At 41.5% G+C, this 12,805-nt stretch overlaps 1 protein-coding gene across 5 annotated transcripts in view; it reads right to left on the bottom strand.

Annotated features, from left to right (window-relative positions):
• The window catches only part of Fermt2 (FERM domain containing kindlin 2), a 73,947-nt gene that overhangs the window by 41,408 nt on the left and 19,734 nt on the right, over positions 1-12,805 (bottom strand). For all 5 annotated transcript variants that reach the window (XM_070033171.1, XM_070033162.1, XM_070033191.1 and 2 more), the window contains exon 3: positions 4,391-4,624. In XM_070033171.1, the coding sequence (XP_069889272.1) occupies positions 4,391-4,624 (234 nt within the window). The remainder of the gene's footprint in view (positions 1-4,390; positions 4,625-12,805) is intronic.

Genomic DNA, 12,805 nt, shown 5'->3' with positions numbered 1-12,805 from the left:
TTTTGCTAACAGTGTCTCTTTCACAATTAGAAAGTAAAAAAGCAACTAAAATTCACTTAATCATTTTGTAGACCATTTCTAAGAGTTAAATTTAAAAGAAAATTAATTTTTAACTAATAAAAACTTTCTGGCAGTGAAGGTGTGGCTCAAGTGGTACAGAGCGAAAAAGCCAAGGGAGCATACTAGGCTCTGAGTTCAAACCCTAGTACTAGCACATGTGTGCACGCAAACACACACACACACACACACACACACACACACAAAGCTTTTTAGCAAAACTAGATTATTTCCCTTTAAGTAAAAAGTACTCTTCCAGCTTTGCTTCACTGTCCCTTTCCCATAGCTGGCATGCCCTTCCCATGACTGAGAAAGGCTATCAAGTAACAATGTATTTGGTAACTGGAAATGTCAGCTTTCCTTTGTTTTTATTCTGCTGCACTTAACATTAAGCAACTGCCACAAGAATGGACCCAAGAGAGTTCAACTAACTGAACCATGGTGACTAGCACTCAAGTGAATTCATTTTATGTTTTTGATTAGTTTGCTTGAATATTAATTAACTTAAAATATTAGGAAAAATCATTCCTGAGAATATGCATACATAGTCACGTCAGTATTCAATTTCCAGTGATGGAAAGAAAATAATCCACAAGAGCATCTCCTAATTGCTAAACTTGGGTTGGTGAACTTCTTCTATAAGCCAGATAGCAAATATTTTGGATCTGTAGCTCTGTTCAACTCTGGAAAAGCAACCAAAGACAACAGCTAAGAAAATGAACATGACTATATCTAATAGTATCTAATACAGCTTTATTTGTGAACAGTGTTTTTTATTTTTCTTTTGGAGGGTGGAAGATGAGACTGGTAGCTGGGTTTGAAATAAGTTTCAAGCTCACCTGGCTTGTTTTCTTGGCTGGCATTCTACCATTTTAGTCATGCTTCCAGTCAGGCTTTTTGCTGTTTTGTTTTGTTTTTTGTTGGTCATGTGGCCTGAACTCTGGGCCTGGGCACTGTCCCAGCTTAAGGCTAGCACTCTACCACTTGAGCCACAGCGCCACTTCTGGCTTTTTCTGCTTATGTGGTGCTGAGAATGCCCAGGCTCTGTTTTCAAGGCCTACAACCAACAAAAAAATAAAATGAAAATGTAAAAAAGCTAGGCCATGTGTGGTAGTGTAAACCTGTAATGCCAGCTACTCAAGAGGTGGAGGTGGGAGGAATGCAGACAGAGGTTGGGCGGAGTAAACATGCAAGATCTTGTCTAAAGCAGACTTAAAAAAAAAAAATGGTTAGGGGATAAGAGTAAAGTGATAGAGTACTTGCCTAGCAACATGAAGCCTTGAGTTGAAGCCCTAGTGCCACCAAAATCAAACAAAAGAAGTAAAAAAAAAGGAAAAGAAAAAAAAATTAAAAGAAAAAAAGTGGGCTGGGAAAGTAGCTCAGTGGTAGAGTGCTTGCCTTGCATGCATGAGGCCCTGGGTTTGATTCCTCAGCACCACATAAACAGAAAAAACCTGAAGTGGTGCTGTGGCTCAAATGGTAGAGAGCGAGCCTTGAGCTGAAGAGTTGAGGGACCGCACCCAGGCCCAGAGTTCAAAACTCCACAACTGACAAAGAAAGAAAAAAAAAAAGAAAAAAAAAAGCTGCGCACTGGTGGCTCATGCCTGTAATCCTAGCTACTCAGGTGGCTAAGATCTGAGGATCTTGGTTCAAAGCCAGCCCAGGCAGGAAAGTCCGTGAGACTCTTATCTCCAATTAACTACCAGAAAACCGGAAGTGGCACTGTGGCTCAAATGGTAGGCACTAGCTTTGAGCTGAAAAGCTCAGGGTCAGTGACCAGACCCAGAATTCAAGCCCCACAACCAAAAAAAAAAAGTGTTTTGTTTTTTTTTAAAAGCCCTTCATGTTTTGATTTTTTTTTTTGAGTGGTAGAGGAATTTTAAACCCAGAGCTTTGTTTGCTAGGCAGATGCTCTACCTCCTTCTCTTTTTGCTATCTCTTAGTACTAGTTATTTTTGAGATAAGATCGTGCTTTTTGCCTGGGCTGGCTTGGATCACAATCCTATTTATGTTTTCCTCTGTAGCTTAGATGAAAAAAAAAAGTCTACTGAACTTTGCAAGGCGGAGGGGGGCGGGAATGAGGGGAAGCAGTGGGGCCTGGGCTGGCTCAGGCTGCAGTTTTCCCGATTGTCTAAGTAGCTGGAGATTATAGGCATCCACACAGTCTCAGTGATGGGGTTAAGTGATTCTCATTTATTTGTTTATATAATGACTCAATGTTTAATAATTTTCTCTTATTCTTCAGTTAATGGTCATCGCTATGCTTTATACTGAGAATACAAATAATAAAAAGAAGTGGTTGTTATGTTCTATGCTGAACACAGATGGCTCATGCCTATAATGCTAGCTACTCAGAAAGCTGAGATCTAAGGATGCCTGTTCCATGTCAGCCCAAGAAAGTCCAAGAGACTCTTACCTCCAAAAAGCTAAAAGTGGAGCTATAGCTCAATGGTAGGGTATTAGCCTTGAACAGAAAAGATCAGGGATAGCTCCAGACCCTGAGTTCAAGTCCTGGGACTGGCACACAAAAAAACCAAAACCAAAACAAAATAGCTGAGCACCGGTGGCTCACTCCTGTAATCTCCTAGCTGCTCAGGAGGCTGAGATCTGAGGATCAAGGTTTGAAGACAGCCAGGCAGAAAAGTCCATGAGACTCTTATTTCTAATTTAGCACCAAAAAGCCAGTAGTGAAGCTGTGGTTCAAGTGGTAGAGCACTAGCTATGAGCAAAAGAGCTCAGAGTCAGTTCCTGAGTTCAAGCCCAAGGACCAGAATAATAAATAAATAAATGAATAACATATAAAGTGATCCTTTTCTTTCTTTTGGTGCAGGTCCATGATGGGGACTCAAACTGGATAGTAGCTGCTTTCACTCATTGGCTACTAGTATACCAACTGAGTCATGCCTCCAATCCCTAAAGTGATCTTTTAATGGAAAAAATTCAGCATGTAAGAACAAACTAGAAAAAAATCACTAAACTTAAGAAAAAAGTTACTTGTAGGAAGGGGAAATTTACTATGTCTATATTCTCGATTATTTTATATTATATTCAATGTATTATTTTATAATATATTCATGATTATTTTATATTATTTTTATAAAGTAGTTGTACAGAGGCTTAATTTTGAGTACACTGTTCGTTCTCTTCCTCTTTCTTCCTCCGAACCCTATCCGCAAGTTATGCAGTTCAATTTTTACATAATGTACACTGAATACAGTAACTGAATTTGTTCACTCTTCCTCCCTCCAGTATAAATAATATATTATATAATACATTAATAATTAGTATCATTTATCATTATTATTAAATTATTAGTTATCATTTTAAAACACAACATGAAAAGGCTAGAGCCCTTTTATTTGGAATCAAAACACAAAGTCACTAAATGCATCATGAATTGATTGTTTTTAAAGAATACAGTAGAAGTATATACTAGTGATAATGACAGCGGTTCATGCTGTCTCTGATGGTAGATTAGAGAAAGATCAGATGACTTCTGGTCATCTGACATAACTGGGTCAGCCAAAAATAATCCACTGGGTACTTCAGACAGTATAAAGAGAGTGAGTAAGGAGTGTTCAAGTTGGACAAGGGTTAGGGAAGACAACACTCAAGAGTCATTTCCTCAGGAGAGTGTTAGGCCTTCACTGAAGGAACTGACCTCATCTGCCTGAATTACTACAATCAAAGTGACTTGCGTGGAGGAAAACTCCAAAAACTCCCTGACCTTATCTGCCTGAATTACTACAATCAAAGTGACTTGCGTGGAGGAAACGCCCTCTGCAAATGTCTTTCCCCTGCCCATAAAAGCAACTAGATCACCAGAAGGAACAAAGCAAGAAATATGCCAATTCTAGACCAGAATCCAACATTTATTTAAATTAGCATTAAGAACTTTAAATATTAAAATCAAAATTTAAAATACATAAAAATACATAACTTATACCAGCTGGCACCAGTGGCTTACGCCTGTAATCCTAGCTATTCAGAAGGCAGAGATCTGAGTATCTCAGTCTAAAGCCAGCCTGGGCAGGAAAGTTCACAACTCTTATCTTCAATTAGCCACCAAAAGCCAGAAGTAGAGTTGGGGCTCAAGTGATAGAGTGCTAGCCTTGAACAAAAAGCTTGGGGACAGTGCCCAGCCCCTGAGTTCAAACCCAGTATGAGCACACAAAAACAAAAACCATAGGTTACCCCATAGGTGTATGAGCACACAAAAACAAAAACCATAGGTTACCCCAATTCCCACACCTTAGAAGAGCTAAATACCAGATACCAGTCATATGTAACATCACATGAAGTAGAGTTTAATAAAGAATTAATCGAAACTTACTGAAGGTCTTACAGATGTCTGACACAGCTTTGAAGACTCTATCAGAGAAGTTCACTTTCACCTTTACATACTTCATGTTGGGAAGCTGCAGGCGGAGCAGTTTGTGCTGTGGGGTGAACTGAAGCTTGGCGTCTGCCTGGATGCCATACTTATCCAATGTCCAATGAGTCTTAAGCAGCCAAGTTTTCTTCTTTTCCCACCACAGAGCGTGGTCAGACCAATCTTTTTTTACATCTACAGAAAGAAAACAATATAAAGAAGCAAAACACTTAAGAATAGAAAACTAGGTATTTAATGTAAACACAGTAAACTTAACTAGGTATTTAATATAAATAACACACAGTAAATGTGCTGAGAAAAAAACCTTGTCTGCCTTAGATAGCAAGTATACAAGGTAGCTCAGAGTGAATACTCAGGATGGTAGACAAATAGAACCCTGGGGCTAGAACAGGAGGATTAATAAAGAAAGGGATTGGTGAGTAAAAGCTCAGCTTTCAAGCATTCTCAAACAGGTAGAAAGGCTGTGGTATATAAGGTGCAGATATATATTTTGGTGCAGGAAACTGAGAATCAAAATGAACAAGCCCCAACATTGTAGGTGTAGAAGAGCAGCCTAGAAACAGCAATGTTCACAGGCAGTATCTTAAACTAAGAGAGTATGCTAAAAGTAAACCACATGGAAGAAACATATCATGAGTAGACTTTCATTTCCCTATGCATTGAAAAAATATTTTATCATAATATTAGAAAGATACCTGTTAACTTCAGCCCTGTTCACAATAGCCAAATGATGGAATCAGCTGATGTACCCGACCAACAAAAATAAAAATAGTAGTAGTCGTAATGTGTTTTAACAAGTAATCACTTGTGATTATAACACCATACTGAAATTTCAGTATTTCTGCCTGTCTTAACTACAATCTTCTTCCCTACATTTCATCCAGTCATTTATGCAAATTTTAGTATCAACATCAACATTAAGTAAACTACTTAATTTTCCAGAGGCTGAAAGGGAGGGAAAGAACTGTAATACTAATAAAACTATCTGAACTGTGCTCCCGTGCATGGCTCATGCCTTTAATCCTAGCTACTTAGGAGGCTGAGATCTGTGGATTGTGGTTCAAAGCTAGCCAGGGCAGAAAAGTCCATGAAACTCTTACCTCCAATTAATCACAGAAAAAGCTGGAAGGGGCGCTGTGGTTCAAATGGTATAGTGCTAGCCTTTAGCAATTAGAGCTCAGGGACAGTGCTCAGGCCCAGAGTTTAAGACCCAGGACCTTCCTAGTACTCCCAAGGCTGAGATATAAGTATCTGGGTTTAAAGGCGGCCTGGTCAGGGAAGTCTGTGAGATCCTCATCTCCAATTAACCACCAAAAAACTGGAAATGGAGCTGTGATACAAGTGACAGAGTACTAGTCTTGAGTGAAAAAACTAAAGGACAGCATCCAGACTTTAAGTTAAAGCTCCAGCCCAGCATGGGTGGCTCACACCTGTAATCCTAGCTACTCAGGAGGCTGAGATCTGAGGACTGCAGTTCAAAGCCAGCCAGGCAGGAAAGCCCATGAGACTCTTATTTCTAATAAGCCACTCAGAAAACCAGAAGAGACACTGACTGTGACTCAAATGGTAGAGTGCTAGCCTTGAGCTGATGAGCTGAGAGACAGCACTCAGGCCCAGAGTTCAAGCCCTATAACCGACAAAAACAAACAAACAAAAACAAAACAAAACAAAAGCTCCAACACTGGCATGCATGCAAATGTCAGTTTGGGTCCCAAAATACTAAGTTTTATCATTTGGGTTCCCCCAAAGGGCAACACTGAGATGAGAACTTGGATATCTGTAGCATGTGTGAGAAACACTGGAGTGAAACCCTGGAGGCAGAAAGGTAACTTAAGGGTTCATTAACTGTTGGGAGACAAATGAAGCTGGTCCTGAGGAACCAGATAGAACTTGTCTTAAAACTGACCTGTGAAGCAAAGAGAAGGCAGGTTAAAGGTTGCTCTTGGGGCTGTTCAGTTGCTAGCTCTCCCTCTCTGGCACACACGGGCTCCGGTAATGAGACACAGCAAGCTCAGAAATGCCCGTGAGTGAGGACAAAAATCTGCTACACATTAGGAATCTGCCTCCCATAACTGTGGGGTGGGTGAGGCTCAGCAGATGGTTCAAGGCCTGGAAGAAGTGCTGCTGCTTTTATAGCAGTAGCGGGGCAGAAACAATGCTGTAAAGTCACAACAAGGGACACACTCAAAACAATGTGGTCAGCCCAGCAAGAGATCTAAACATAAAGGCAAAAACCTAATTCTGATAAGGAGCTAAGTAACGTAAGTTACAGATAAGTTTTGACAAAGAAGCAACGTGCCGCCAACCAGAAAAGTTACAGTCTACATTCTAAAAGGACTCCAAGTCTAAATTATACTCAAGTCAAAACTACATCAACGGGGGCTGGGAAGTTGGCTCAGTGGTAGAGCGCTTGCCTTGCATGCCTGAGGCCCTGGGTTCGATTCCTCAGCACCACATAAGCAAAAAGAAAAAAACCGGAAGTGGTGCTGTGGCTCAAGTGGTAGAGCGCTAGCCTTGAGCTGAAGAGCTGAGGGACAGCGCCCAGGCCCAGAGTTCAGGCCCCACGACCGGACCAAAAAAAAAAAAAAAAACTACATCAACGGATGTCATTACTGTAAGCTGAGGGGTGGCAAACTATTAACTGCCTTCTACCTCAGGGTGGTTTTCATATTTTTAACTGGTTGCAAAATTCAAATTTGTGTCCATAAGTGATGAGTTTTATGGAGTATCTGTCCAGATACTGGCTGGCTATAATTGCTTCCATGGTTGTATGACAACATAGGTATGTTCCTGATGGAGACTCTATGGCCCTCAATACTCCCAACACCATACTGATTCTAGAGTTTTACATAAGACTTTCCCTGCTATAAGCAACGCCATTCTGGACCTACTCAGATAGTGATACAATAATATTGCAACTTTCTACTAATTAAGCATTAAACCGTGTCCTCATAAAGACAAACTTTTCTGATGTCCATCTCACAGCAAATGTGTAATGTGCCCAGGTATTAGCAAAGCTTGTGGGAGAGGAAAACCCAGTTAGCACGTTTATGAATCACAAAAGGATCTTTCCCTTTAAAGCTGACTCTTCTCATCTATTCTACCTCAAGTTTTTCATTAAAGGGGCAGCGAATGCACCTGTGTCCACCATCTTGTCTAGTAAGCTAGACAAGATGTACCAGGTGGTTTGGGTGGTGTTTACCACAGAAGGGAAGAGGCTCTGACTGGCTGGTAACAGCACTAAGATGACAAAAAAACAGAGGCTATCCCGAATGTCAAGAAACAGAAACAGAGGCCGGGCGCTGGTGGCTCACGCCTGTAATCCTAGCTACTCAGGAGGCTGAGATCTGAGGATCACGGTTCAAAGCCAGCCCGGGCAGGAGAGACCGTGAGACTCCTATCTCCAATAAACCACCAGAAAACCGGAAGTGGCGCTGTAGCTCAAGTGGTAGAGTGCTCGCCTTGAGCTGAAGAGCTGAGGGACAGCGCCAGGCCCAGAGTTCAAGGCCCACGACCGACAAAAAAAAAAAAACAGAAACAGAAAAATAAGCATTCTGGCAGCAAAGTAGAGGATAAGAGTGGGAGTTTTTGACATGTTAAATGGTAGATGTTTTGGTGGCATTCTTTTCTTTTTTAATTTTTTTTAGGGGGTCCGGTCATGGGGCCTGAACTCAGGGCCTGGGCGCTGTCCCTCAGCTCTTCAGCTCAAGGCTAGCACTCTACCACTTGAGCCACAGCGCCACTTCTGGATTTTTTTCTTTTTGCTTAAGTGGTGCTGAGGAATTGAACCCAGGGCCTCAGGCATGCAAGGCAAGCACTCTACCACTGAGCCTTCTACTCTACCTTCCCAGTCCCTTGATGGCATTCTTTTAAGATTCCACCTACTACACCAACCCCATCAACATTACTTATAAAGTAATTACTACTATAGAATATTAGCATTAGACTAATTGGGCTTTAAGCAGGGGTGACTTGTGTTTCAAAATAATCACTAAAGACCACACTCCAGTGAATCACGCCTGTAATCCTAGCTAGTCAGGGGGGCTGGGAAGGTGGCTCAGTGGTAGAGCGCTTGCCTTGCATGCTCGAGGCCCTGGGTTCAATTCCTCAGCACCACATAAGCAAAAAGAGAAAAGCTGGAAGTGGCACTGTGGCTCAAGTGGTAGAGCGCTAGCCTTGAGCTGAAGAGCTGAGGGACAGCGCCCAGGCCCAGAGTTCAGGCCCCACGACCAGACCCGCCCCCCCCCCAAAAAATCCTAGCTAATCAGATGGGAGTCAGACCAGCTGGAGCAGAAAAGTCCTTGGGACTCCATCTCCAAAATAACCAATGAAAAGCTGGGACATAGGTGTGGCTCAAATGGTAGAGCTCCTGCCAGCAAAGCAAGCCAACAGAGCCCCGAGATCAAAATCCAAGCCCAGAAAAAGAAAACCATAGTATAGTATAGTATAGTATAGTATAGTAACACAGAATGCCAAAATGAATGTGAGACTAGGAACAATGCCTACCTGAAACACAATGGCTGCACAGTGAGGAAGTATAAAGAGGAATACAGGCAGCTTTTCTATAATAAGGCACAGAGAGATGGATACCATATGCACAGAAAGGAGATGGCAGATTCAAGGAATATTTTTGGTTTTTCTTGTTAAAGCTCCACTCACACAGTATCTCCACAAGAAGTCCCACAAGTGGCTTTCCTTAGGATACCCTAGACTATATTCCATTCTATCTACCAGTAGCAAAAAACCCTGAGAAAAGTGATCATACACCAATTGAGAAGCAACTGCCTAAGTAAATTTAAGAGCCAACTGCTAATCAAAAAACATTTAACTGCACCACCACTGGGAGAAAAGTAGAAGGGTGTCTCAAGGCAAGAGTTCTTCCCCGCCCCCCCATCCCCCCCCCCCTGGTCTTGGGGTTTGAACTCAAAGCCTGAGAACTGTTCCTGAACTTTTTTTTTCCCCCCTGAAGGCTAGCATTCTTCTAGTTGAGCCACAACTCTACTTCCAGCTTTTTAGAGATAAGAATCTCATGGACTTTCCTGCCTAGGCAGGCTTTGAACCCTGTTCCTTATATCTTATCTTCCTGAGATGCTAGGATTACAGGTGTGAGCCACTGGTGCCTGGCAATGCAAGACTGCATCAAAGGACTCAAGCTGTCTAGTATTTTACAGTATAGCTTATTTCTACTGGCACAAGTTAAATCACAGGTACCGAAAGATTTCTGATATCAATACATACTTAAATATTCCTTTATTTAAAGAGCAGAAGCAATCAAAAACATTATGATGACTTTAAAAGGAAAGTGGATTCCAGAAGTAAATAACAATAGATATCTACAACTTAACGCAATTTCCCCCACCCTCACTGCTATTAAACAGCATAAAACAGCAGCCCAGTTGCTCAGGAACTTAGGTCATAGATTTCCCCCACTTTTACCAACAAGCTGCCTCAACTTCTCTTCCACCATGTTCCACTGACATCCTCACACTGCCAGCCTCTGTACTGACCATGGCAATAGCTCCTGAACTGCCTTGGTTCCACAGCATTTTACCCAACAGTCAGAGTGACTTGGTCAGCACTTTTATGCCAGTTCCTGTGAAGGCCAAATTCTTTTCAACAGCTTCCAAGTGCATTTAAAGCAAATCCAAATGCCTCATCATGGCCTATGGAGGCTCATGACAAGGGCTGTCAACTCCAAGTTCATTCTGTGCTACTGTTCCTCTGCTCCAGACACCCTGGATCCTCAGTAAGTTCTTTTCTGTCTCAGTGGCCTTGTACATCCTATTCCACTCTATCTTTCATATTCTTGTTTTTAATGTTGCCAGTCCTGCGGCTTGAACTCAGGGCCTGCACTCTGTCCTTGAGCTTCTTTGCTCAAGGCTAGCACTCTACCACTTGAGCCACAGCTCAACTTCTGGCTTTTTTGGTCTTTAGTTGTAGATTAAGAGTCTCACTGATTTTCCTACCCAGACTGGCTTGGAACCATGATTCTCAGACCTCAGCGTCCTGAGTAGCTAGGATTATCGATGTGAGCCACTGGTGCCCAGTCTCCATCTTGCATTTGCTTAGAGAAGTTTTTCTTACCCTGTGTTAGCTTTCCATCATTGCAATAAAATAACTTGGTACAATCAAGTTGTAAGGACGGAAGGTTTGTTCTGGTTCGTGATTTTGAAGGTTTCAGCCCATGGTCTGTTGGCACTGTTGCCTTTGGCTTCTGTGGAGGAGGCAGCACTTGTGGTGCAGTTACAAGGCAGAGAGAGGAAGGGCCAACATTTTACCTAGGTCTTAAAAGATATTGGAATCTACCAGCTGCCCAGAGGAGGGGAGCAAGAATTGACAAATGAGACTACCTCAAATTAACAAGTTTCTGAAAAGCAAAAGAAACAGTCACCAGAACCAAGAGACAACCCATGGAATGAGAGAAAATCTTCTTCAGCTGTTCAACAGATAAAATTAATACCCAGACTATACAAACAACTCAAAAAATTAAACAAAAGAACAAAGAATCTACCATAAATGAGCAAGCCAACTGAATCACAATTCACGAAGAAATACAAATGGTTAATAGATAGATGAAGAAATGCTCAGTATCCTTAGTTCTAAAGGAAATGTAAATCAAAACCACACTAGGATTCCATATCATCCCAGCAGAACATCAGTCATTAAGAAAACAAACAACAATAAACACTGGCTAGTATACAGGACAGAGGCAAGGAGAGAAACTCTTAAACACTGTTGATGGGACAGTACACTAGTGCATCCACTATGGAAATTAGTGTGCCAGCCCAGGCAGAAATGTCCAGTGAGACAACTATCTCCAACCAACTATTAGAAAACTAGAAGTGGAGCTGTGGCTCAAAGTTGAAGAGTACTAGCCTTGAACCAAAAAGCTCAGGGACAGTACTCATGCCCTGAGTTCAAGTCCCACATCTGACCAGAAAAAATAAAATGATATGGTATGTGTATACTTGGAATATTACTCAATCGTAAAATGGATCATGTCATTAGCAGGAAAATGGATAGAATTGGAGGATGTATTGAATGTGACCAAACAAGCTAAAAAAAACCCAACAAGATATTTTATATTTTCTCATTTGTGGAAGCTACCCCCTGAAAGATGTATATTCGTGTGAGTGTGTGAGTGTGTGTGTGTGTGTGTGTGTGTGTGTGTATGTGTGTGTGAGAGAGAGAGAGAGAGAGAGAGTATATCTGCATACTTAATTATATAAATGGGCAAACACAGAATATGAATCTAATTAAGGGACTACTTTGAAAAAGGGAAAGGGAAAAAGAAAGCGAGTGATTTTGAAATACACTGGACTATATATACAAGCAGCATAAAGAACCTCAATGAAAGTTGTTCATCAATAGGGAGTTGAAAGATATAAGGAAAAGCTCTGTTGGTGGTGGGGAAGAATTACTGAGAGGGGGCTGGGCTGACCAGGATGAAAGAGGATGGATACTGTCAAAATAAATTGTTGGTAAGTAAGGAAATAGAACAATGAAACCTCTTGAAATTGTGTTAGTAAAGTGGGCAGGGGAGAAGGAGGGCCAAGGAGTGGTTGGGGGCTTGATTGGAACACATTATATACAAGCATTAAAAAAAAAAAAAGATATGTGAATTCTAGCTCATGCCTATAAGTGTAGCTACTCAGGAGGCTGAGATCTGGAGGACTGAGGTTGAAACCAGTGTTGGCAGAAAAGTCTGAGATACTTCATCTCCAAAGGGACCAGCAAAATGAGAGCTGGAGACATGGCTCAGATGGTAGAGTAGCAGCTGAGCAAGCAGAAGGTTCTGAGTTCAACCCTTCCCCCACCAGAGGGGGGGGGGGAGGGAGAGAAAGAGAAACTATCCTATAGACACAGCGACTCTCCATGAGACTGCCGTACAAAGGACTCATGAGAATGGAATAAAATCTGTATGAGTGTCTGGCAGCAGGAACCTTACTATTCTGAGAAGCACAGCCTGACCTTAGGCAGCAGCTGCTGGGAAGACAACAAATACAAGAACAATGGCTCAGTTAGAATCCTAAGTCTCAATGACATTTAGTGCACCTGGGGAAGGACAACTAGAAGGGAAATAGCCAAGCTGATAACTGAGTAATCACAACACTATAATTCACTTATTTAATACATCCTGAGCACTTGGCACTCACTCACTTAATTTTTAAAACACACTAAGAATAAGTACTTTTATAATACCTGTTTTATAATGTTTATAATGAGAGAAACAAAATTCTAGAATTTGGCCTAAGGTAACAAAAGTTAGCATGACATGAGTTAGGATTTCAATCCAAATTCATTCATTCATCCATTAATAAAGATAAAGTTGTTTTAAAGAGAAAAAAGAATCAG

Source organism: Dipodomys merriami, unplaced genomic scaffold (genome assembly GCF_024711535.1).
Source record: "Dipodomys merriami isolate MVZ:Mamm:240054 unplaced genomic scaffold, mDipMer1.0.p SCAF_1, whole genome shotgun sequence".
NCBI classification, from domain to species: domain Eukaryota; kingdom Metazoa; phylum Chordata; class Mammalia; order Rodentia; family Heteromyidae; genus Dipodomys; species Dipodomys merriami.
This window is presented reverse-complemented; position numbering and strand designations above follow the sequence as displayed.